Raw genomic sequence first — 27,855 nt, 5'->3', positions numbered from 1 at the left:
AGTAAACTTATTTTTTTTATTCCAAATCACAAAAGATACAACAAAACAGACGAAGAACAGACTGACTATTAAGGAGAACTCAGATGGACGATGTGAGGATGTATCTGTTAACACAATGATGGATGCAGTATTCTATACACAACAAAATAAATGGTAAATGAATGAGTGTGTGTGAATATGACAAAGGCCAAAAGGTGTCTGGTTGTCAGGAAACTCTCTCTGTGTGTGTGTGTGTGTGTGTGTGTGTGTGTGTGTGTGTGTGTGTGTGTGTGTGTGTGTGTGTGTGTGTGTGTGTGTGTGGACGGTGTCTCAGTTCATCAGTAATTCCATCTGCACCAGTCGTGCGTTGGTGTCTCCGGCCATGTTGTAGGGAATCATACCAGCAAACGTGATGAGGGCTCTGGCCTGGCTGCGCAGTTGCTGTTCAGAGAAGAAGAAGCAGCTGGTGAGTAAGGTCGGCGTGCGACAGCAGCGACATCTTCTCCTCTACCGTGCCCAATTATTATATTACTATAGTATTAAACGTGGTCACCAGATTCGACACTTTGCTAAGCTCTAATTTACTATTTATCTCTTTCAGCTGTTACAGTCTGTCCTTCTCACCATGTCTCTGTCTTCCATGGTCCTCTGTGGTCGTCCTGGCGTGCCCGCAGGCGCCCCCTTCAGGCGTTTGTGCTGCGTGAACAGGATGTTCATGGTGGCCAACAGCACTTCGGACAGGTTGTGTCTCACCTGGGGGGGACAGCAGATTTACTGAATATACGCTTTTAGAAAGAGTAAAGGAGTTACGCGATGTATTGTGAGAATGTTCCCCCTTTGAGTGTTCAGATCTTGACCTCACCTCGTCACTGAAGTTCCTGAACGCTGCCACTCTCTCCTCCACGCTGTCCTGACTGAGAGGAAGCAGCTTTAAACGCTCCATCACCTGATAGAGAAACCGAGAGAGGGACGACATTAAGAGAGGAGCTTCACATATTCAAAACAACAGTCTGTTACACATACAACTTTACTGGAACTGTTGGTTTACAGGTTGCATTACGGTGTCTTTCTATGGATCTACTCTTGGCGAGTCAGTGACATTCAAGTCACTCTGACACAATGTATTATCAGAGCTGGACTCACATCGTAGGCTCTGTCGACGTGACCTGCGTGGTACTCATCAAAGAACGTGGTCAGGTCTAACAGCAGGTAGAAAGTACTGTCGACGGACTTCTCTCCTGCTACTCCCTGAGAACGATACCTGCAGCGAAGAAAGGAAATGATCAGTTTCAGGCATTTAAGTGATGCTCTTGATCATTAAAACCAGTGCGTGGTGTGTGTCCTTACCTCTCAGCAATAGCCACTGCAGTGTTTTTTAGCCTCTCCTTGTTGGACTGAGGAGCGCTGACCTGGGCAATGACTGGACTCAACAGCCTATTCATCAACTCCAACACCTTGTCTGGGTTCTACACAGAGACAAAGAGATGAGTCAAAACCAACAGCTGCGAAGGACAGCCTCTTTTCAGAAATACCAAAATGAAATATAGTTTGGTAAATCGAAAGCACTTAGTCTTCAGACCACTCAAAGCTCTCACTCAGGAGCAATTTGGGTTTCAGTATCTTGCTCAAGGACACTTCGACGTGCAGAGGAAGGAGCCGGGGATCGAAACGCTAACTTTCAGATTAAAGGGCGACCCGCTCTCCCTCCTGATAGTTTAAAATGCAGAGATTAAAAGAGAAAAGGTCTGCTCACCTTGGCCAGCTCGTACAGTTTGACCGCCTCCTCAAACAAGCCTTTGTTCTCAGCCTCCACGGCCACCTTATTGATGATCGCTCTGGTGTCCCCGGCGAACTTATCTATGACTCCAGGCTAGAGGGAAGAGGAGAGCAGAGGAGAGTGAGAATACTGCCGTTCTGATGGGAGAGAAGAGGGTAACTGTGTCCCGGTTTGACTTCGGTTGGAGATGCCACCATTACAAAGCAGTAATAATGCACACTCTTGGTTTGCTACCAGTGACAGGTTGTCTAACCCTTCAGGCCACATGCTGTAGCTTCTTACCACCAACAAAAGCAAACCTCAACAACCGGGGAAAAAAAAAAGTACCACTGCTACGTTTTATCTGACAGTAGCTGCACCAGAATGGCCCTAATTAAAAAGAGTTCATTGATTTCTTCCAGGTGATCTTTCAATTACGCTTTATGCTCTAATAAAAACTCTAATTCTTACTGTCCCATCACAGCACACAGACTTGTATTATCAATATTAACCATATTATACTGGACAGATCATTTGTTTTAAGTCTGAGCTACATGGCCAGCATATTGGTTTTAAGCATAAGCATATAAAAAGGTCTCATGTACATTATATTCCTTATATGAAATAATATAAATACACAAGACAAAAAGCTGCCTTCATAATCTTCAAATCCAGAAAACTGCCATCTGTAGTTTTATACACAGCAATCTTCCAATCATATAATGTAAAATATAATCCCCACAATATCAATAGCAACCCCTAATTCAGACAGTATATAGGTAACAGATTCACAAGTCTCTAACAACACAGCTAACACAGTGTGCGTCATGCGGGTGGGATGAAATATGCAGCGATGTGAAGTCGAGGGGAATAAAAAAAAAACCCTCAAACATCACACTCTGCAGAGTGCTGCAGGCACGGTGAGAAATGTCAAGAAACTTTGGAAGCAGAGGCTACAATGAAGCATTGTGAAGTGCTTTTTGATCCATGACAGTAGAATAGAGTGTCAAAACATGCAGGAGACGTGCTGAAGAAAAGATTTATGCCCCCTCTGACTGACTGAAAACCCCCCGCAGAGAGCAAAAGAGTGACAGAAGAAAGATGGCAAAAGAGCAGGTGAGAGGGAAAAAGACATCTTCCTACCTTCCTACTGCCGTCCTTCTCTAATCTCCCCAACAGCATGTCAAACTGTAAAAGAGACAAAAGTCAAAAATAACACTCAAAGTTTACACTGTAATACCAGAGGAAACATGTATTATACAGCTATAATGCAAAGACTACCACCTGAAGTTTGTCCACTTATAAAAACACGCTTCAATTTTAATAAAATGTTCAATATACATATGAGGTTTTAATATTATTCAAGGTTTTTGTATCAAGCATAATATCAAATGATTGTATTCTGGAAATTATAATGTTTAGTACATTGAAACATTTAATCATTGGTCAAAACATCACTAAATTTGGCTTTTGGCTATATTTTCCTAAATAATAAAAGCCAGATGTGTTACTCAAAGAGTCAACTCTTGAGCCGACTGCTGAGCTGAGCCAAATGATCTGGCTCACTAAAAAAGAGCCAGAATTTCCATCACTGGTGAGAAAACAGTGTACAGATTGTCAGTAAATTCAGCAGGTGTGTGAAGTGGCTACTCCCGGTAAGAGCTGATCTATGTCCAGTTAAAAATATAAATATAATATAATAATACAGCCCCTTTTCTTCATTATAAAAGAAGGGAACAGGATGGTTATAACTGCATATATTTGTAAAAGGCGACAACAGATGGCACTGCACAAACTGTAAACACATTCATACGGTCTTGTATGTAAATGTGGGTCACTCACCTCTCGACTCTCAATAACAAGTTCACTGACACAACGCATGAACATGTTTTCTCCCTGGCTGTCTTTTTCGTTGCTGCAGAACAACACATACAGTAGGAATTAGAAACAGAGGCCATTATGGTAAACATCACTAGATATAAGCAATCTGATTCTCCGTGTGAATGTACTTCCTACCGTAAGAAGTAGAAGTACTGCAGGGCTTCCCGTGGGTCCGTGGACTCAAACTTGCGAGTGTACAGCATGAGCAGACGGATAAAGTTGAGGCGGCGCACCATGGGAGGGTCACCGGGCTCCTGGCTCACTGCAGAGAACAGGTCAACACATCTTGTTAAACTTGTTCCTCGAGTGCAAGTGTCCACCCTTCAAAATAAAAGCGTGATTACACTCACACAGCTGAGCGCTTTGGCCAGACGACTTCAACAACAGCCGCAGCTCGTACAGGACCAACGCCACGTGCACAGCATGACTCCGAAGTCTCTCAACACGAAACAAAAAGGCCACCGCCGCCTCAAACTGAGCTGTCAGGAACAACACCTGGAAATACAGGAAGGGCTGCTGGCTAGCAGAGAAATGGGACTCGCCTGTTGGGGACAAAAAAAAAAAAAAGAAGACGAGAGAGAGTTGGTTTAGAAAAGATTAGAAGAGATTATTTAAACAGAACTTTATTTTTATTCTCAGTAAAAATCATTTTTATCACAGTTTTACATACCGACACAATAACAGAGAGATAAGCAAAACAGATAAATAATAAATATTAATAAAAATGTAACAACTAAGCCATAAGATTCCTGACAGGTAAAGTGACTAAACATCCACATATCTATAGGCGATAGAGGGTTAGGTGAGTTGGGGTTATCACTGCTTTTCTGTATTACTGAAACCTGCATGTAATTCAGGAGGAAAGAGGTTACACCTTTAATGTCAGCTGTGTTCTCACACGTTTTCACTTTTGAGAGACTCTAAAGTCTTATCTTGCTCATCCGTGCAAACACTTCTTTTTGTTCTTTTGAATAATTAAAAACCTACAGTTTAAAATGTAACTGTTAGAAACAAACTAACAATAGCACAGCCCTCCCGTTTTGGAAAAAAAGACAAAGCAAAGAGTTTGATGAATCACAGGTAAAACACAGAACGAATAATAAAAACCCTTTGCAGTTCTCTAATTACTGAATTTAACTCACAAGTTGTCATAATGCCTAAAACGCCAATATTTAGGGATGCACAAATAACTCACACTCATGTATTTGTAACTGTGATCATTAAACTACTCCGATACCACTATAGGTCAGTGTGATGTTACGTGACCTCTCCTTAGTTGAGCGAGTTGAAGCAATGTCAGCAATTTGGAGATATTAGCAACATTTAATTTGTTACAGTCAGGAAGTGTTTATAAAGTCTGAAATGGTATTTTTAATTATTCATATGCGTACTTGGTATAAATGCGAATTTTGTCGTGAAATCTGTGCATCCATTTTACTTTGTAACTATGGTCGAGCTCCAATGTGAGACATGAAACTCAGATAGGTCTATAGATTTCAGTGTTTGTAGGATTAAGCTGAGAAGAAGGTGGCAACTCAGGTTTTATTTCGGTACAAATACATCTCTATGGAGACAAACAAGCAAAGAACAACATGGCAACAACATAAAGCCGCTCAGCAAAAACACTGAACTGCACCAGCTCCTTCTAAATAGATCAACAAGATCTCGTGGCAGCAGGGGAATATTCAATTCTTACACTGTCAGAGCCAAGACACTAAACTGATAGAGCCAAACTCTGCAGACTCTCGTAAAGTAAAAACACTTCAGCAGGTTATTTTATTGACTGTGGTATTATTGACGTATTTGACAGGATGCTGTATTGTGATAAAACTAGTTTTAAAAAGGTGTTTTCAGTGTACTAATGAGAATGTGTAATTTGTCTCAACATAAAAAGTCACAAAATGAAGTTGAAAGGATAGAGAGGGGGGAATGTAAATCAAGCACAGTCTGAACACAATTCTAATTGAGGAAAATAACTAAAACCACCTGTGTGGGTGCTTTAGTGTCTGTGGCTATCTGTCAGTTACTATAGAAACTCTTCAAATGCCATTATTGGATTTATTTGAATGTATTAAACAACAACCCGTTTAACTCCGGGTCTACGTGAGCGATGTCCACGTTTGGAAGTTGCTATGGCAACTAACATGTGAGAATTTTTGCAAAACATTTTGTCAAGCGCAGGTACTTAGTCATCAAGTTTACTTTTTAATTATAATCCTTAATCCTTCTGGCTGGCTTGAAGTTTGAGGAGTAGAACAGGGTGGACCATGTCAGCCATTTTATAGCCTTATCTCAGACTTACAGCACTTTAGTTCAAAAAGCGAAAGCGCACGAGAGATGAAGAGAGAGGGAGAGGGAGCGATGAAGAGAAGAAAAAAGGACGAAGGACGAAAGATAAGAGTGTGGGTGTGAGGGGGAGGGGGCTGCAGCGGAGTGTGCAAACAAGAAATGAGAAAGAACAAATGCACAAGCAAGGAGAGAACATGTGAAAGAGGAAGAATCAGTGGGAGGGAAGAGGGAAAACAGCAGTGCAGGTGTAAGGAGAAAGTGGGATAAAGGATAACAGGGATGCAGGGAATGGAGGACAGAAAGAAAGAAACAGACGAGGGCTGCCGAGCGCAGGCAGTATGTGAGAGAAATGAAGAGAGGCTTTGGGCTTTAGGTCCCGCTGTGAAGCAAGATGGAGGACAACAAGGAACGCTGTGCCAGCCAACCCAGGGAGCCGAGCAGCACGGAGAAAACAGAATGAGGCTTCAGGCTGTACTTCCCACCGAGCAGAGAGAGTGGGAGAGGGGAAATGGGAGAGGGTGAGGGCTACCGAGAGAGGAAAAAACAGAGTGCAGTCTTATCTGAAGGGAGCAGGATCGGGCCCTGTGGAGAAGGCAACACCCAGGGGAAGAAAACTGTGCTTTTCTCAATCTGTGGGAGTGAAGGCCTAACGCCCTCACGCTCCTTATGCTCCCCTTTTTTGTCTATCAGGGGGCATGCGGTTGTTTAAGAGGGTTGTTTTATTTTGAAATGGAGCTTGGGTGTAAAATCAAAGTCGTTCTAATAGATCTTCACAGGTCTTTCCTCTAATGTGGCGAGGGGGCTGTTATCTATATAAGAACTTAAGCAAGATACGCAAGCACGCCTTTTTCTCAGCTCTTCCCAAAACGACTTCTGTGACCTTTCGTGCACAGCTCCATGTGCAACATCAGAAATAAAGTGTGCCCCTTTGGTAATATTCAATGCGCTGAGAAAGGACACTGAACAGATCAGGGAGGCAGTGTGTGATGCAGGCACAGGAGGAGGCGTGGCCGGACACCACACTGGGCGACCTAGTTTGTTTCAAGCGTGCGTAACTCTAAAATGTTTTTTATCCACTCTCCGTTCCCAGAGTTTAGGCTGCAGCTGTTTTCTTTTGACTTTACTGCAGACGTTCGATAAGCCATGCAGAGAGACGATGTGAGACGTGTTATTTCTTTTTCCCGCACAGGCAGCAGGTGATTGGCTGTTGTAGCACTTCCAAGCAAAGAAAACCCTCCTGGCTGAATCATAAGTACAAAAGATGAGAAACTGCGCTGCTATTTCTACATTTGGCAGTTTAAAAATCAATTCACAAACTGATTCTGGCCTCAATTTTCCACAAACTCATGAACTTTTGTTCCTGCCACAGTACTGGCTGGCTTGTTGTCCATAGCAACAGTTGCTGAGGCTCATGGGTGCTGTAGTGTTTGGAGCGGTTCACCAGAAGGAAAAAACATGATACGCTGAAATATTCATAGCCGTTTGCTTGAAAGAAATTAGGATTTAAAACCTGGAAAATGAGTTCCATATCCTGCCGCTTAGCTCATTTTGCTATTTGACCTTCTGTTTGTTTGTTAAAGGTGGATTCTCTATATCTGCAAACTATGTGTGTTTTTGTGCATGCATATACACCTCTTTTATCTGCAGCCTCCTTTAAGATAAGGTCTAATGTTACAAACTACTAGTGACATTGTATGAACAATAGTTTTGTATACATATTGATAGCACAGGTGAACAGACAAGGAAAGAGTTAATGAGTGTACAGTTCGGAGTGTCTAAAGCGGAGATAAAAATTTAAGTAAAGACGAAAATGAGAACAGGATGCAGAAGGGATGTACCAAGACAATCCACCAGCATTAGCAACAATGCTGACCTAGTTAAGTGAATCAGGTTATGAGCCTTGATGTGGCTGATCCACATTAAATGCAGTTTTTCTGTCGCTGCCAATATAAATTCAGTGTTTCAGCTGCATTCCTTCAGTCAGTGGAGGGACGCCAACTAGTGCCACATCAATCACTGGCCTCATGTTTCCTAACACAACAATGATTGCACATGGTGAGGTGTGCAGATTTTAAAGTTGAGATAAAGAGAGCCCTGGTTTCAGATTGGTACCCTGTACTGGCAGATATCCTGAGTTGAGGGGACGAAATCGTATCAGAGAATATATTGCATAGAGATAAGGCTGATCAGTGAATTCTTGAGAAAAAATGAAAAGGATATATAGAGTTTTGGTTAACTGATGTCATCTGCTTTATAATTTTTTTGTGTAGTAAGAAAGAAAGACGGTTTATGCTTCAGTGTTTGACAACCTGGGATAGAGACTGCCTTCCGCCTACCACAGCTTTAACTGCTCCGCACTAAACGTGTGTGCCTCTTTTAAGCCAGAGGGGAATAAAATCAATTTCTAAACAATGTACAGATGCGGCTGTAGTCTTATTACAATCAACAGCTTATGAGGCAATGAGCCAAATGTTACCCAAGGAAAGTCTGTTCCACAGTGCAAGTCTGCACACACTGCTTCTCAAGCACGACGGAGGAAAAGATAACTGAAAGAGAGGTAGGTGGGTGTTTGTGGTCATTTTTAGAGCAGACAGAGAAATCCAGTTTCATACCGTAGTCCTCCAGCAGCTGTTTCTGTAGCTGTGGCAGGGTCAGTCTGTCCTGAGGAGAGCTGCTGCCATCATCATCGAAACACACCTGGTTCAACTGCAGGGACAAAACAAGGTACACACGGTGTAAAAATAATGGAAAGAAATACAACAATTTGGTTTAGAGGAGGACGTGTATAAAACTGTACACGATCCACACAAATCCAAGGATTACAAAACAAGTTTGAAACCAACTAAGCTTTTAAAGATGATCAATGACTGGGGTAAGATATGATGAACTAAATCAAAAAGAAAGGCAGCAAATGAAGTATACTGTACCTTCAACCAGAGGTAGTCTTCAGTCTTGTCTGCCACCTCTCCGTGGTTATCGCTGATGTCGCACTTCCCGATCAGGCAGTACACAGCTCTCTTGTAGGGGTCAGCGCTGTTCCTCAGCACTCTGCGGTAGTGGAGGCGAAGCTTGTTCTCTGAAGTCGGGGAAAGTCTGCAGCGTGGGGATCAAGAGGCAAAAATCAATCAAAGGAGAAGGGAGTGACATTATAGTACAGTTTAACTTCACTTGACGTGTGTGGGCATATCAACACATGGAAATGGATGAAGATAAGGCACTGAGGTGTTCTCACCGTCTGTCAGGGCTGTTCATGTACTCCTGAAACCAGGTCTTGAAGTCTCCGAGCTGATGTTGCACTCTGTTCACAACCTGCATTGCTGCATTCAGATCTCCACAACGCAGACAGTAGTATATCACAGCCCACACCGGGTGGCCCTCTATCTCACCATCCTGTTGCGCGCACACACACAATCATGTCGGTTACACAATTTGTCCAATAACTGGCCTCCACAGGGATTCAGCAAGAACAAGCGAGCAACTATGCTTTGGTAAACCACACGAGCCACTCGGGTAAACTGAGCTAAACAGTCTACTGCTGATTTCTGAGTGATGTGACACTGTCAGTGTGCATGTGCCTGTTAAATACACAATGATCAGCCTATAAACAAGCCCAGAGCAGTGTTTTTGGCATAAGAAAAGAAGAAATCGTAGCGTTTTTTCCTTGCACTTCTGCAGATATCAGTAATCTAGGATGTGAATATCGATTACAATACTGATATTTCCACAGCGGGCATGTTCACAATCTAACATTTGGTGGTTTACGATTGGCAGGTTTACCAAAAAAAAAAAAAAAAAAAAAAAAAAGGCATTCTGTATACTTTGAATATAACTGGCAGATTAAAATAAGCATTTAAAAACTGTGTCTTTGTGTGTGTTACCTGCATGCCAGGCAGGGGCCCTGGTAGTTTAATGTTGAGGAAGCTGCGGACTAGTTGGTACGTTCCTGGCACTCCTCCTAGCTGGGCCTGATGGAGGTTCCCAAACACTGTCACCATGGTGTAGTTTTTATAGCTGGGAGAGAGGAGACGCACAGAGATAAACATTCAGTTCATCATCATGATACAGTTTGTATGGTATGAATCTAGTCCTAACTCAAAGCCACTAAAAGCTTAAACCCCTTAAAAAACAAGAATAACCACTGAGCACTAGTTTAAAAAACAAGCACAGTCACCTGTTCTCGAGGAAGCTGAGTGCCTGGCGCACAAAGGCCATCTGCATTTCAACAGAGGTACGACTTTTGAGAGTGTCTTTGGCTGGAACCAGCAAAACATCCGTCATCTGCTTCACCATCAGCCACATGTCGGATACATTCTGGAGGGAAGAGAGAGGGTGATATCACAGTTACATAAACACATGCATAGAGCAAAGAGAATGCATGTCAGTTGTTGATGTAAAACTAATTAATATTTTTGCACGGGACAAAATAAGTAAATCTGGCAACAATAGTTGATTACAGCAGATGTGAAAGAACAGTGTTCTTACCTTGTCGTCCAGGCTTTCTGCTACAGAAGCACATAAGTCTCCCAGATTAGGCTGAATGTGACCATTCACGATCTTCTCATTGAAAATGTAAATCTGAAGGAGGAGGAGGAGGTGGTGATAAAGGGAGAGAAAGACAAAAGGTTAGAGTTAATAAACCACCCAAATTGCCAAATGCTGAATTTTCAGGTTTAATTCCTACATACGTAAGTTAATGTTTAAAAAAGAAATCTAAATCCGCCTCCATCCTCAGCTTTAAAAAAGTAACAGCAAACACTATGACCACCGAGTGAAGTGGTTCACAATGAAAAACAAGAAAAAAAGAATCAAAATGTTTAAAAGGTCATCAAAGAGGATGACAAAAACTAGACAAATGACGCCGCATGCAATGTGTCGACACATGGTCGGAGGAGAAGCCACATTCAAAGTACTGCGTCATGTAGCTTTTCAGAGACACATACACAGAGAGAGACAGAGAGTGACACAGAGAGACAGAGAGAGAGAGAGAAGGTCAGACAGGATGATGAGGGAGGAGGGATGGTAGAGATGCAAGAGAGAGAGAGAGAGAATTACCCAGAGTCCCTCTCTACTGCCCAATCAATCAATATGTTTGATCTGCCATTTCCTGTCTGGCTGTGACCCCATTTTAACTGAATGATCAGACAGAGGGCATCACAAACAGAGCTGGGTTTGCTTTAGGTTTAACAATAATGTTGGTATGAAACATCTGAGTGTCCTTTTACTGTAATAACCACATTAACAGATTATTTTTAACTAAATAATAAAAAAAAAACTACTGATGTTTGTAACAGAGCCTCACTGGTAAATCAGGGGATAATAATAGTATTATATTTCTGCCAATAAGTAACAAGAACATGCACTACAGATGTTTGTTGTACTTTAGAAACAGTTACATACTGTAGTTTCTCCATTAGTCAGCAAGGAAAAGTGTAAAACAACAAAGATATTTGTTTTATTGTTTTCATGTGAAAAAAATTAATAAATCATTATCAGATTTTACTTGTTAAAAAAAGTTAAAAGCTTTAGTTTTTTTAAAGATTAATAATATGGGAGGGCTATTTGTTAGGGACACACATTTAAGACGCTCAGAATAGTTATTACAATACAAAAACAACACTTTGTGAAGGCAATTAATTCACAGTCTCATGCTTGTTGTTGTTTGACCAAATTTTACCAAATTGACAATTGTTTTTATTTTAATTTCAGTTAACTAAAATGTTTTTTCACACATAGTTTTAGTTTTTTTAAATTTAGTTTAAGTGAACTATAACCTTGGGTTGTAGCATAAAAAACACACTTTGGCAGACGAAGTGCTATATTTAAAGAACATAGGAACATAGGAATCATTATGTTTTTGTTCCCTTAGAATGAGCCGTTTTTATCTACAGACACCATGGGTGACCTTCCTTGGAGTCCGCCATGTTGAGCACCATGTTTCTACAGTAGCCCAGAAGGGAACAAACCAAACACTGAGTGCAGACAGGGGCATAGTTTCTCCTTCATGCTTGGAAGGGGAGGGTGAAGCAACTACACCGCTATATGTCACTAAATCCTACACGCTGGTCCTTTAACTGTGTGCCATTATCTAGACAGACTAACAGTGACTCACCTGCCGTCCATAGGCCACCTCCACGCTGTCCAACGCACTTCTTCCTGGAGCGGTCACTTCACTCACAAAGCTGGGCTGCAACAAACAACAGAAGGGCTTAAAAAACACACTGCACACAAGAAAGGAGAATTTCTAAAAGGAAGTTAAATTAAGCTAGAAAGAGGCACGCCAATTATGTGACTGAAACTGTTAATTATCATCACTAAGCATTTTTAAATGAATCCTCTTCATACTGAATATTTCCAGCGCCGACACAAGGACAACCCGTCCACAGTGTTTTTTAATGCCTGTTGCCGAGTGCATGCTGGGATAGGCTCCCACAGGATGACACACAAGACGAGAGTCTTTTACTTCACTCAGGGAGAAGATAAAAATAATATCTACGAGTCACAGATGAAACAGTTATTCTGGTTAGTTTAGATGAGTGGGTAGACAGCCACGAGTTAAACAGTGTCAAGAAATCTGCTAGAGAGACTTGAGACTCTTTTAAATAGAAACACTCAGTCCAAGAGGTCTAAATATGTAACATAAATGTTTTGTGTGTGGTTATAGGAGTAAATTATTTGGAAAAGAAATTCCACTGTTTAAACAACCATGTTATATTCATCTTTTAATAACTTTTGTGGCTAAAATAAATTCACTATTATTTAATAAATCCACAATTTTGTAGACACATTGAGATGGATTTAAAAAAGTTAAAAATGTGTTCTTTAGTTGGAAAATATCAGAAGATGAAAGAATCAACTCAGATTGAAGAGAAACCTGTAATCTAAAACCTACAAAACACTCAGACAGGCTGAAATTAGACCTGTGGCCTCTTCATTATTAAAAAGCAACAGTGGTGAACCTACATCTTCTTTTAGGAAACTTATTTGTCAAACAGAGGAGTGCCTGTGCAGGGCTGGGTCCATGGAGCAGCGGATTCTACAACCTCAAATTAGCCAATTTACATATTAACAACTGTTAGAAAGGAATTTTAACCTCAGTAGTCCCAGCAGCACGTGTTCTGCACACTCAAAATAAGCTTCCACATCAGGTGTTATCTAATGTGAGAGCAGACTTGGTGTTTTTTGTCTCTCGTCTTATATCTTTAATCATCTCCCCTTGAACTCCCCTTCTCCCTTCTCCTAAACCAGCTCTGTGTTGCGTGTCCCGTACCTCCACATCTTGACTGAAGTCCAGTGCGTCCTCTCCTGCTCCGAGTAGCGTGTGCAACACTCTCTGCTTCACCTGCTCCCACTGGACCAGCATGGACTCGCGGTGGTACTCCTCAGCCAACAGGAACGTCTAAAAACAAAAAAGTGGAAAACAGGTATTTACAGCAGCAGGTTTAACCCTGAAGACAGATTAATAGTAAATATGGGGCATCAGGGATTAGATTATAAAATTTTATAATCATACATAATTTTATACACAAGCTTATAGTAGCCCTGACAATCTAGGGGACATGCAGGCCGCACACAGAAGCACACATGTACATTATGTAAATTGGGCTTACCTATGACATTCACACACTCACTCACTCACTCACACACCGGATTTAGCAGCAGACCCTGTCAAGATTGTACTACTCCACCAGGACAGTTTATTTTAACTCTCCATAGAGACTAAAAGTGAGATAATGGGAACGTGAGATAATTGAATCTTCCAGTCTCCAGCGCAGGGAGATACAAATGTAGACTAGAGCTAGAACTAGAGCTACCATTTCCATGGTCAACTGTTTAACAGTTTACTGTACTTTTAACATTTCTGAGTTGCAGAGCAGCAATTTATCAACTATGATCAAATCAAGACTCTGAAGTGGAGAAAGATAAATCGGAGGTAATATATTATATATAAGTGTCTCCATTACATGCAAAGTTTGTGCACTAGAGAGATCTAAACTGGTTTATTTGTTAACTGTAAAATGTTTGCTCAAAACATAAGATCTCTTCACAATTCTTTAAAAGTCGCTAGAAAGAACATTTTGTTCTTTTGGATCCAACAAAAAGCTTGTGGCACCACCTTATAAAAGGACTCTATTCCCAATGAATACATCTCATGTGTGAGACTCTTTCTATGAAGTTTGGGACCCTTACTTAGAACTACTACTCATCTTCCTTATAGCAAAGGTTTTCTAAACCAGCCCTGCCTGTCTCTAAGTTTTCCTTCTTTGTTCACATATTTATTTATTTCTTTGATTTGGCCTTTGTCTGCGGTAGGTGAAGGTTGGGAATGGATATAATCCTTATTACTATTTTTATTTCTTGTTCTTACACATTACATGTCAGGCTTCAGCTGTTAATGAAAGTTATGCGTTTATGAAAGATAATACAAATTCAAATATCCATATCAGTATCTGTAATATAAATAACAAAATAAATAAATACAAATCCAGAATTGGCAGTAGAAAAGATGCTTTAAATTTAAATAAGATTATATTCATGTGTGGCTGCTGTGAACTCATACTAAATATCTAATTAAACAGTCCAATAGCACACATTTAATTTGATGTAGAAGGTACAGCAGTCAGATAGAAGTCTCCTAGAACATCTTTAACATCCGCTTTCTTTTTAATCTTCCGTGCATTTGAGTTTTCCACCCTTGCACACAAGTCCTTTTTTCCTCTCTCAGGGAGAAGAGAGAGATAATGGGAACGGCAGCTAATTAAAAGCAGGGCCTATTAGCTCTGCACATCAGGGAAGCCATTTCAAAACCAGTCCCTAAAGGTTCACACCAGAAGGACTTTTAGATCACAGCAAGCAGAAATTACTACAAAAATTGGTTTTTAAGTGTTCCTATATTGTGATTGTTCATACACACCGGAGTGCTGAAAAGATCTGATTTTGTAAAAACTTAATATGATGCAAACAAAAGAACCACGACTGTCTGTGACAAGAGAGTCTAATGACTGCATGCTGTCCTTTAAAACAGAATGAAAAATAATTAAAATAATCCTCTGATGAGGGTTTTGTAGGCCTGTCGGAGTCTGGAGGGGCCTATGAACTGGTTTTTACTACTGTAGGATTCAGATTCTGTCACCCATCTGTGGCTCTTTATTCGGCCTGAGAAGCAATCAGACACTGGGCAGATACTGACCCTGCGGCGAGACTCCTCGATGGCTGACAGGAGGGCGTTGTCCCTCTCGTTCTTCAAGAAGCCCTGTGGATGAGGTAAAGACAGACAGACGGACGGAGGGAGAGATACGAGACAAACGCAGAGAGAGAAACAGAGAGAGAAAGCAGGAGACATTAGCCTGGGCACTGAAAACAAAATGAAGCAGAGATAAACTGTACGCAGGGAGTTCTAGGGGGACACATATAGCAGGCGCACCATCATTTGCTCTCAGGGAGATAGAAGCTGCTTCTCAATTTTCCATCCTATTTTTCTCTGCCCTTCCTAGACGTGTGCAGTCCCATGCACCGTCAGGATTAGTCAAACGTACGCTCGCTGTTTTATATAGGCAGGCCAGATAAGTGTCCGTGTCATTTTGCTATGAGACAGCAGTCAGCATAGCCTCCATTTTGGTGTCAGCTCAAGATGGCTGCCCCTGCATACATACAACCTCCCCTTTCCTCTGGCTCTTCCTACAAAAAATTTAAAAAAAAAACGTAATTATTCACATCCTACTCAACTGATAATAAAATCACTTGTCTTGTACACAACATCCGAGCTACCAAGTGAGTACTTATGTAACAACTGGAGCGTGCAGGAGAAAACACGACAGCACCCTTCAGAAAAGAAAGTCGGAGAACACGGACGAGCATGAGGGACAGACATCTTAAGCAAACACCAAAATGGTTGCTACGCTGTATGCATTTTGTCAATGTCCTCTTAAACCATACACAAGAGTGCCAGTGACCCACTGGCAGCGTTACAGTATCAAAAAATACATAGTCGATGTAAAATATTTCTCTAAACACACAGACTGATTAATATATTATTTCAATTGATCATTAAGACGAGACGAGATGTAATGCCAAGTAGTTTACAATTTACCAGACCTAGTTGATGTCTTTATGACTTAGTTTCACCAGTAGGGTTCATTCTTTCTCGAGTAATCGTTTAGACACAAATGTTTAGTTTTGTCCAACCAACAATCCATAATCCAAAGATATTCTACTTATCAATACAAAAAACATAAAGTAAATCCACCAATAGTAGAAGCTGGAAGCAGAAATTAATAGTTTATCAGTTAAAAATTCTAAATTATAATTTCCTTACTACCGTGTAAACGTTCACTGAGCCACAAAGACAAACAAAGACAAACAAAAACAGCAAAAAATGCATCATTATCTTTGCCCTTGGTTCAAAAACCCACACAAACAATCATTCGAAAAGATCAGAAAAGAAAGTGACAGGTAGAGACAGGTGAAGTTACCATTAGCTTTTGTATACAGTAGATCTTTGGTCATTCAACTGAACACAAAGACGATGGCTTGCTTTTGCTTGTATTATCAAGTTTAACCCAGATTCTTGGTCAGCTTTGTTGGAGGTCGACGCACCAGCTGAGAACTGTTGTATGCAAATTTACATTCCTGAGATGTAAATGAAAATACTAACGCTCCTTATTATGCAAGAACGCCCTGAGATAGGCTGCATTCTTAGAGTTTATATAACCACAGGCCTTCTACCTCTGACATAATAAGTCTCTTAAGTTGGTGGAAAGTTGTTCTCTCTGTGAAACAGGAGCATTTTAATTCATTGATGACATTTTTGGCACCATCTGTCCTCGTGTCTGAAGTATGTAGGATCATTTTTTGCTCGAAGAACAAGCACCTGGTGAGAGAGACACCATTTCTCTGAGCCGATTAGAGCTCATTCTGCTCTACAGGGATGTGGGTGCTCTTGGCTTCCCTCCTACTTCTATCTCTCTCCTCTCCCCCGTGGCCCTACCTCCCCCTCCACCTGCTCGTTGCAGTGCCTACTTCAGTCTCATTCCCTCCCCTTCCTTTCTTTCCGAGCTCTCAGCCTTCACCTCTGTCTGTCATTGCGTCCCTCTCCTCTTTCACTCTCTGTCCTGACAGATGAAAACCCATTGGAAGCACGAAAGGTTCGCTGTGAAGATGAATAACTTCATGAATACCACAAAACAAGTGAATAACTGATAATTACTGCACCGAACACTAAACGCTACCAATTTTAGAAGCGTGTAAACACAATGTATGATCTGTCTGGACCAATTAACCCTGCCATAACATATTATGCTATCAATATGCAACTAAAAGCTAATTCTTGACCTGGCTCACCAACTGAACCTGATACTGATGAAGTAATTAAATACCCTGGTACGTTCCTGAGAAGACAAAACAGCCTTTGAATTGCAGTAAGTGATGCGTTTAGTCCAAACCACACAGTACTGATGAATAGAATATTAAGCATAATGTATAGTGCTGGTACTATGACTCACACAGCAGCACAGTGCGTTGTGCAAGGGGCACCAACTGCGTTAGCACAAAAGGCTATAAAAATGATCTAGATATTGAATTATAACTTTAAATTATTTTAAATATATTCATATTATTTCAGGGCATCATTTTTAGAGAAGGAAAACAAAAGCTAATAATTGATTGATTCAGTCTCATAAAATACACTAAACTATTAATTTAAAATTCAGATTAATAATTAAATTAATAACTACAACCAAAATAAGGGGAGTTCTAGTTACATATAAAGTAAATTAATTTCCTCACCTGAGGAAACCAGCTACAGCTTAACAGTGTCTTTGTAATATTGCAAGAGAAGACGCAGCTGGAAAGTGACACTAAAAACCAATTGTGATATTCTACTGCTGAAAATAGGACAGTGGTGTATTCTGTTGCTGCAGGTGTGTGCCTTTACATAGAAAAATAACTGGTGGCTGATTTGATCTCATACGGCATTGTACCGTGGGTTTTACTTAACATTTCGAGCAGCAGCAAGAGCTTCATTCGTGTCATATATATATATATATATATATATACGCTTAAATATTTGTACCTTTTTTCTTATTGATGTCCCTCACAGAAAGGAAACCATGACACAGGAGGTGAAAAACTTGGAACTCCATCTTGCTCGATCATAGGAGGACGGCTCTAAATGGGTCAGTAATGTGCCTTAAAATTTAAGAAACAGCTATCATTCAGGTCACAAAGTAGCACTAGAAAAAGACAAGACGAGTCAAGCTTCAGTCTGACCCAATTTCGGAGGGGAAAAGATTCGGTTTTTTAATGTGGTGGGACAATTATACAGTAATACATTTCTTTGGAAAGTGTTGCATGGTGTAACATTATCTGGCACTATGGAGGCTAAAACTAAAAAGGTACAATTGGTCTTTATACTTAATACTATTAGTCTATTTGAACCAATTTAGGATGGATGAGTTCCTCCCTCTCGTCCATTCCTCATACCCTTAGTTTCCCTCCCTCCCTCCCTCCCTCCCTCTCTCTCCATCTCACTTTTTTCCCAGGAGAGGCTGAGAATAGGTCTATATTTAACCACCCTAACCAGAGGAGAGCCCAGGTCAATGCTCACTGGAGAGCTGCACTGGAAAAAAGGAAGCGAATAGAATAGTTGTAGCAGAGGCTTATGGGATATATCTACTACAAGAGAACAGTAGACTGCATTAGTCATTGGTGATGACTGATTATTATTCCAGTAAACTGGAAGCAGAGCTGTTCTTTCCAAAAGCATCCAAAGCAATGATGGCACATTGGGGCAACACTGGATAACGCTGTTGCCTCAGCATTTTTTAACTGAAGTACAACAGGAGGCAAAAGATATTTCATTGCTGTCATATTGTTGCCAGCTGCACTTGTACTGCCAAAGACTTTGCCTATACAACATTTTTTGTGCCAAATGTAAATTGACAGCTTAGCCAACAGCTGAGGCCAAAATTCCCATTTGTCTGAGATTCAAATGGTCTTTACTTTTTTACGAGAAATAGCCTCAAAATGTTAGCGTTGGGATGGCATTACTTAAATCTCTTAGCTTTATTTGATAGGATAGCTTAAGATGGGCAGGAAAGGAGGGTGTGAGAGAGAGAGGGGGAGAGAGAGAGAGAGAGAGAGAGGGGGAGGGAGGATGAAACGCAGCACAGGGCCGCTGTAGCAAGGACTCCGCCTTGGTATGTTGGGCGCCAGCGCTACCAGGTGAGCCACCAGGCCTCCGCTGGAGAAAATGATATGATATGAATGATAATCAAAAATAACAAAGGTAAAAAAAAGAAATGGATTTAAAATTTTTCATCTTTTGTTTTTAGTCTGTTACGAAGTTTGGATAGTTCTTGCTTAAGGGTGGCGTTTTATGGAGTAAGTAAATCATTGAAGAAGCTAACCAGTTCTACTAAAAGCTTTAAATCACAGAAAGACACAAGATCCTTGTTGCCAACGTCACAACCGCTGTGTAATTTTGATTAGCACTAAACAGCTGAAAGACTTGGCATGTGAGGCATGTGATTTAGTCTGAGACACACTGTACCCAGCATTTCACACTGATGACGCTTCAATTCCTCCTTGCATTCATTCCCAAATGGTAAACATAAAATAGAGAAAAACGTCATATTAAAAGAGCCACGCCGAAACATTCGAGAGCATAGAAAGAAAGAAGACATATTAGCAGAAGACAAATACGTGCTTATCACTTCGTACGATCAATTCATGATGGGCAATGGGGTTTATCTAAAGATGTACGGTTTCCATTGCCCCACCCCTGTATTGTGTATCCTCTGAGATCTGCAACCCACTGTGAACACCCACAGCCTGCTTGCCCAGACAGCCCAGAAGCTTCTACAGGAAACAGGAACACAGCCACAAAAAAAAATTTAACGAATTTAACAATTATAGATGAATCAGGAAATACAGAAAATTACTGTTCAATAGAAATAGCAGATGTGCGTCAAGAAATAAAAAGCTGAGCTGGATAAAGAAGGTGAGGCCATTCTGCTGCCTTCAATTGAAAAAAAAAAAATACAACAGATCGAAGTTTCAACCTTTGTCTCTAATTTCTGCTACAGTGTGCAGATTTTATTATAGATCAGTGGACATCTGACAGTGTCTCTAAAAATTAAATCCTTACTGTAAGTCAAAGGGACAAATATGTCCATAGTCTATAAAATCACGTAGAATCTATCCTTTAACGGGAATGTATGCAGAGAGTGTGTGTCTTTGAATACGCCTGTTAACATGCATGTGCTCATCCTCCGTGCCGGCTCACACAGGCCCTCATTCTCTCCACCATGGTCACACTGTGACTGCGCCTGAATGCAATCTTACAGTATGTTCGAGGAAATCAGCAAGTCGGATTTTTCCCACTTTTCGATCTCGCTTCATGCTTATTACACGCTATGAGATATCGTGTAGACATACATGGTGTCAAAGAATCTAAAAGGCTACATAAGGACACGGTCAAAGAGCAGTTAAATGGGGAAATAAAGACTGGGAGCCTCGCTCTCTGTGCCAGCCATCGTGAATGTAAGAGCAGGAGGCTTTCTGTCCTCATTTGCCATGACACAATGAGCCGGCCAGTTCCCGAGTGTGTGTGTGTGTGTGTGTGTGTGTGTGTGTGTGTGTGTGTGTGTGTGTGTGTGTGTGTGTGTGTGTGTGTGTGTGTGTGTGTGTGTATGTGTGTGCGTGAAACCCCACCCTTTCACCTCTTCACTTCCTGTGTTGCGAACATACATATTTGAAAGTACTACAACATATATATGTACATATATATATATATCGAAATAGAGATAGGGAGGTTTGCCTTCAATCATTAACAATCATTTTATACCATCATCATCATCATCATCTCCGTGGGCGCCGAAGAGCCACAGACAACGTAGCATAACCAGAGAAGAGATGGAAAAAGACAGAGAGGTGACAGAAAAGTGTGTCAGACAAAGCACATGCCATGTCTGTGATTGAGTGTGTGTGTGTGTGTGTGCGCGCATATCCATGTGTATAGGCAATACTCACTCATGCTGAGCGCCTGCCTGCCTGCCTGGCAGACAGACTGACAGATGAAAAGACAGGATGAGACAAGAAACAGTCAAAAAAAATAGTTTTTCGTTTGAAGGTATCTGGGCTTTGACAGCCCAGGAAACCTGCATCGCCCCTCCGGCTCTCCGTCCCTCTGTGTCGCTGTGCCAGGGCAGCAGCAGCGGCCGCCATGCTGGGGCGTGTTCCCTGTGCCCTTTTCGAGCCGGCATGGCGGTTCGCTTGCAGCCTTTCCCCGTTCAAAAGCAGGCCAGTAACTCTTGTGCATGAGCCGGAGTACCGAGTGGAAGTGCCACATCAAGACTCATTTGAGGTGGTTTTATTGTCGGAGGGCCGTACCAACTGAGCGCTCAGACACAGGGGGGATCCACGAGGAGTAACTATGGATTCATATAGAATATCAGTTCCTACCATCAGCTGACACCCCTTCCCCCCTCCCTCATCCTCTCTCTCTCCTTCCTTCACTTCATCCCAGCATCTCTGACGGCCCTCCGCCTCCTCCCTCCCTCCCTTAGTCCCACTCATTTTCTTCCTTTTTTATCCATCTATGCATCCTTCCTTTCTTCCCTCCCTCTCTCCTCCCTCCCTCAGCTCAATGCAATTATAGTAATGGATTTTTTCCCCCTCGGTTGATGGCTTCCGACATCCTGTCTTGAAATGAGGCTAATCATGCTCTTAAGGGTCATGTTTAGTTAATGAAGGGTTTAGGAGACACATGTGGGAAGGGGGGGGAGGGGGGAGTGTGGCATCCCTATATGCAGGCTGACTACCACAGCACACACAAAGCAGGTGTGTTAATACACACATCTCTACTTGTGGTCTTGTACACATGGCACATACTCACACATGGTCACATGACACAGCCGCATTCATATGTGCAGGCCAGCAGGGACAGGAGAGAAAATGCAACGCGCCCACGTGCAGCCTAATCTACGCTAGACACACACATTCATTCATAAGCACACAGAGAGACACTGACTGCGTACGCCAGCAATCGATCGCAACTGACACAGATACAGGCATGCAAACACAGCACATGGAGTCTGTGCACCACACACACACACACATACAGACACACACACACACACCCTGTGAAGCTATGTCAGTAGTGTTCGTCTATCTCAGCAGATGCTCTGGGCTTAGCCAACTGCATCTGCTGAACACATGCCATCACTGCTGAGGGATGTGTGTGTGTAAGGAGTTGGGGAGAGCAGAGGAAGAGAAAAGGAGGGAGAGAAAGGATGTAAATGAGAGAGGGAGGAAAAGAGGAAAAAAAAAAATCAGAGAGGAAAGAAGGTAGGGCCCTGGCAGAGAAAGACAGTGAAAAGTGAGAAGAGGACACAGAGGGGGAAAAAAAACTGCAGCCGGTCGCCATTTTTCTACCAGCACTGCTCTCCGCCTTCCACTTCTACAGTTTCATTTTTCTGTCCATTCTTTTCATTTGATTGCTATCTATTTCCCCCCCTCCTCCTCTTTCCTCTATATTTCTATTTGTCATGCTCCCTCTTGTTTTCCATTGTATTTTATTTTATGACATCGAAAACGAATAACCCCGAAGCGCTGAATACTGACCCACGGCAATTCATCCACGACAATTACCAACACACAGAACACACGGTACAGCGACAGCTTGTAGTAGTTCTATACACAGATGTGTCGGTGGCATTAGGCTGCGTGTCAAATAATCTGTGAGCATAATCGGAATCAATCAAATCCAAATGATACCAAACCTTTAATGGCATGCTGTACAAATAATAGTGACCAGGACGATGAGGGGAAAAAAGCCTGATAACCAAATCAATATACATATGATATTAACTAGTCGACGCCCATAATTCTGTACGATTCATGATATTTACAAAATCACACTACTGTAGATGATACAGCCATAGGAGTGACAACAATAGGGGTACAAAATGGTATATTAATTGTCTAATGTGGTCTGAAAGCACTGTGTTTCAGTATCATGGAATTGCTTTACCACTATGCTGTAAAATCTGAATATCTGATGAAGAGGTGACACTTTAACTACAGAAACAGGATGAAGAAAATCTATTGTTAACTTACAACTGAAGAAGTTGCCCACAGGGTCTGCACATAACTAGCCACTCCCACATCCATGAAGCCCTAAATCTAGGATTCTGTGTGTGTTTATATAGGCTTCTGTAGTAAGATCCTCACTAATTTGCATTCAGCCATACATGCAGACACATTATTCACACGCCAATTCCCTCAGTGTGTGTGTGTGTGTGTGTGTGTGTTCAGCACAGGAACCGCAGAGGCACGTATCAGCTCACTCATGCGAGACACTTACACACACATTTACATTATTATTGTGTCCTGTCTATCAACCTCCAGTTGTCCCCCCCCCCAATCTCATGCCATGGTCATCATTTAAAGCTAAATTCAACCATTAAAATAGTTTTTGGCATTATTCCAATGATCTTCGGTGGTTCAACAATACAACATACTTCTCTCATAAACCTAGAAACTACAGTCTCCTCTGTCATTTCCTCATCAGACATACCCCTGGAGCTGCTACACACTGATGTCAGGTCTTCCTGTCCAGTTAAACTGGAGAGACAGAGACACATATGGAGCTCAGGGAAATGCAGCAACTTCCCCGAACAAGGACAGAGGAAGAGTAGATGAGTGCTGGAGGAGAGAGGGAAAAAGGGAAGCAGCACTAGAAAGAGGTAAAGAGGGGATACAGATCCTTGTTGAATTGTTACAAAATGGGAGTATGAGTCTGATACACTAAGTTTCCTTTAATATGTATGTAACATTTAACTACTACACCAATGCCCTAACAGTGTAATGACTTGCAAAGAGTGTAATGGCAAGTTTCCAATATCCGATCTTTTTTTCCAGTTGCCATTAATACACATCCCAGGAGGAGTGCCCCTACACAGACAATACAACAGACCTTCCAGTTGTTATTTGTGTTGGTTTGTTGTTTATTGTAGTTGTTGAGATAGAGAGATAAGATATATGAATGTACCAGGTTTGTGTGAGCTCCCTCTACCCTGTGCATCTAATGAGTGCCACCAAGTGTCCAAAATAATACTGCAAGATATATCCAAACAAAAGAATATGACATGCAGAGTATGTGTGCTAAGGATACAGTAGCACTGCTTGTTTTCACTGCCGCTGTTGCCTGTTGTCCTACATATAGTATGTCAACTGTATTTTGTTGCCGTCTTGTAATATCTCAGCACCAATTAACCTATTTTCTCCTCAGTGTACTTGGTGACGTAAAGTGACTGCAACTCTCCCAGCAGGACGCTAAATGGAGAGGAGTAGGAGGGGGTAAAAAAAGTGGGCTGCAGACGGCGTGTCTTGGTGTTGATCAGAACTTGGCTCAGTTTTCTTTGAGTGGTCTTACTTTCCAACACAATTTACCACAAGCTTTCCCTGTTGTCCTGTTATTTCTTGCTGGAACGGGCCTCCTGAGTCTGTTTTTTTTTCGCTCCTTAACAACACCCAGTTAGGTTTGAGTCGCAATTAGTCACAATTTGCAATTAGAGACAACTGTTTGTATATGATTCTGTGATCTTAATTAAAAGAGAATTCCCAGCGTGCCAGCAGTCGGCTTATTTGATGACTACTCATCTCTTTTGTGGCCAACTAGTCAGATACACGATACAGCAGAAGATACTAGCCCTGGGATCATTAATACAAATGTTGTTGCCAGAGAGACGCTGATTCAATTTCACTGTTATTTCTGAGGACATAGTTTGTGGTGTTGCAACTCATTTTGAATATTTATGTCCATTCATACATGCAGATAAGGTGGATAAAATATTAGAAACCCCTTTCAGTATGATTCAGTCCAGTACAAAGTAAAGCTTTACAACTTTCTGGCTTTGGCCAAGGTTCAATATACCATCAGGACAAATGCTTCAGTTGACCACTAAAAGGCAGATGTGATGAAGATGTTGGGAGGCTTGCTTAAAGTCCCATTACACATTTAGTATATATACACATCTGTTTTAATCAAAACTATATTTTGGTTCTCCAGGAAATTTCCACTATAGTTGTTATTGTGTTTACAGAAAAAAACTAGTGCAATTACTACTTCTTTTTCAGAAAACAATAATCAGTCATATTCTGAGTCTATGGGCCTTGATGTGAAGGCCAATTCAATGCTACCTTCTCAGCTCACCTTCCTTTTATTCTTTTATTATTATTTTATTCTCATCAGCTTCCTGGAATTTGCTCGTTCAAATGGAGCTGTGGTTTTGTCTGACACAGCAGAGGAATTATTCTGAAATTAAACTTTGTAATACAGTCTTCTTAGAAACCAATAAGGGGAAAAGAGCAAGGGCAGAGAGGGAGAGTGTGTGTGTGTGTGTGTGTGTGTGTGTGTGTGTGTGTGTGTGTGTGTGTGTGTGTGTGTGTGTGCCCCCACACTGCCAGAAGTTAAGTGCTCTTCCAGTCAGATAGTCAAACCCACCAGGGCTAGCATACATCCGGCTGACCAAGAGGAATAAAGTAAAAAAGTAAATGTAAAAGAATGGAGGGTGGACAATGAAAATGTATAGGAAGAAAAAGGGTGAGCCTGGTATTAAAAAAGCATCACATCTATGTTTTTTGAACAGGTCCGAGAGAAAAGAAGAGGTGGAGAGAGATGAGTGAACAGATATAAACTGAGGGTTGAGCAGGGTAGAAAAGAGGGATGAAGAGAGAGAAACAGAGTTCAGGCAAACGTCTCTGAACCAGAGGAATAAAGCAGCATGAAGTAGAAGAAAAAGGTAAAGATGGAATAAAGATCCTTTATTTTTAATTAATTAATTTTCACTTTTTGCAGCAGAACCGAGAAATTGTCTTTTATTCTCCTCATTCTTCTTCCCTCTCAAACCCTGGCTCCTACATTAGTATAGTTCAGTGTGAGTCTTGAATTCAGTATACAGGAACATAAACAGAGCTAAAGAGAGTCATTACACTGTAACCTGCTCATTAGTACAATAACCTTTCTCTACTGTACACAAAAACAAAGCCTATTGGTCAAGGCCTATCTATATACTCACTTACTGAGGTGTCTCGTGATAATGTATATCTGTAAATCCTTGAGCGACCCCTTCCTCTAGTGAAACAATCTACGTAAGTGACTGCAAAGCTGGCCTAGTGGGTCACTCATACCTGTATGTCTGTGTCTTTGACCGGCTCCAGGGGCTCAAAGGTGGTGGCCGCACTTAGACTTTCCAACCTCTGAGAAATGTGGAAGATGTCTAAACCTCTGGAACCGAGGAGGATTGACCTGAGAGTGAGACAGAGAGGTGGTGAGATTGCATGAACGTAATGGAAGGACTACACTGAGAGCAAGGCCGACAATGAACTGTAGTTTTACTTGCCAATCACTAGAGGGCAGAAGAGGCTTTGCTACTATTGCAGTGCTATCCACTGGTTACAGATGAAGTTCAAACTAATTACGCAGGTTTAAATGCATTAATACGAAATAAGACATAAATAATGTTACTTATCTTACCGTGTCTTACATATATTCTTTAATAAGTGTGGCAGTTTATTGTGATATCTTCAATGTCTACCTCAGGAAAACATATCAAATAATTTCATAAAAAAAACAAAATTTTAAAACACCCAACTATCTCTTACTGTCAGAATAAAAAGAGCACAACAAAGATGCAAGAGAAGTAAAATCATAGAAAGTGTCTAGCAGATGGATTTGTTTTGAATTCTGTATCACTTTACAGCAGCAACATAGTGAAACAAGAGACTGTGTGGCATGATCTTGTGTCAGGGGACAAATCCCTTACGCTTTTACGTCTGCAGCATCTTGCGAGGTACGGGTCAGGGTGCGGGATCGAAGCCTTTCCCCCGCCTGCTGGATCTCCTGGAGGTTCCTCTCAACGTGCGGCAGCTCCGACACCGCTTCTGTCTCGGCAGCCAGCTGCTCCGCTTGCTGCAGCAGCTCCCCGAACCCCTCTGCATCCATACCTCTGGACGAAGACAGGAAGAGTGGTTTTTAGTACTGCAGTTATGTTGTAGATTAAAGCGTCGAGTACAACGTGAGGTCTGTGGAAAGTTTCTTGGTGAAGTTCATGCGCTCCAGCACATTTTATTTGACACGAAACGATGACTATGATGGCAAAATGACAACTTTTGAGAGCATTCATATCCGTGACGGGTAAATAGTGTTGTATAGAGACAACCTGAACTTTATATTACGTTACGCTCTGAACATTTTATTAATAATAATAATAATAATAAGCAGTATGGACTATTTGTAGTCATGTAAACAACCTCATGTTCAAACTACAATATATCACTTAAACCACTGGATAACACACATATATATATTTATTTTTACTTTACAGCTTCTTCCTTCTGGATGGAGGTTCATAGTGCACACATATTTATTTTTAACTGCATTTTTAAACTCTATTTAATCTAATAGTTGCTTATTTTAGTAGTTTTTGTATTATTTTATATTATTTTTAAAACCTGGAGAACTTTTATTTTTAATAATGTATAATGTGTGTCTATTCTCTGAGTTAAAACGTGTCTTTAACTGCGAAACAAATCTACTAATATCGATTAGTTGCTGCTCTGAACTCCTTAGCGTTAGCAGCGTGCTAACACAAATGAATGGCGCTCAACGGTTAGCACGCAGGCTAACAGGCTAACGTCGGCTGTCAGCCTCCTAACACAGCTCGAGGCGGGCGAGCTACTCACCTGTTGTGTGGGGCAGGTGGTAGTGCGCACCTGGCTGTGTTCTGCGGGTGAGTGTGTTTGCAGCTATTGCCCCTTACTCGCTTTTGCCCCGCTGTTGTACGACAAGCATGGACAGCTATTTGCCCCGCACCGGAAGTCACGCTTCTTCGCGTGTTTCTAAAGATGTGGACGGGAGGACGCACTGCGCATGTCAAACCTGAACTACA

General features: G+C 41.5%; 1 protein-coding gene across 1 annotated transcript; it reads right to left on the bottom strand.

Annotated features, from left to right (window-relative positions):
• Positions 1-2: 2 nt before the first annotated feature.
• On the bottom strand, positions 3-27,799 carry nup93 (nucleoporin 93). The gene is made up of 22 exons (XM_051381011.1): positions 27,650-27,799; positions 26,731-26,913; positions 26,096-26,213; positions 15,093-15,155; positions 13,173-13,301; positions 12,015-12,089; positions 10,388-10,480; positions 10,077-10,216; positions 9,784-9,916; positions 9,138-9,295; positions 8,833-8,998; positions 8,518-8,611; positions 3,967-4,158; positions 3,752-3,878; positions 3,578-3,650; positions 2,879-2,923; positions 1,733-1,849; positions 1,327-1,445; positions 1,123-1,240; positions 842-925; positions 604-732; positions 3-420 (listed from the first exon to the last, which is right to left on the bottom strand). The coding sequence occupies exons 2-22, from the start codon at positions 26,907-26,909 to the stop codon at positions 310-312; spliced, it is 2,463 nt and encodes an 820-aa protein (XP_051236971.1). The 5' UTR covers positions 26,910-26,913; positions 27,650-27,799; the 3' UTR covers positions 3-309.
• Positions 27,800-27,855: the final 56 nt, after the last annotated feature.

Source organism: Dicentrarchus labrax, unplaced genomic scaffold (genome assembly GCF_905237075.1).
Source record: "Dicentrarchus labrax unplaced genomic scaffold, dlabrax2021, whole genome shotgun sequence".
NCBI classification, from domain to species: Eukaryota; Metazoa; Chordata; class Actinopteri; family Moronidae; genus Dicentrarchus; species Dicentrarchus labrax.
The sequence above is the reverse complement of the archived record's forward strand: the minus strand, read 5'-3'. Positions and strand labels throughout refer to the sequence as shown.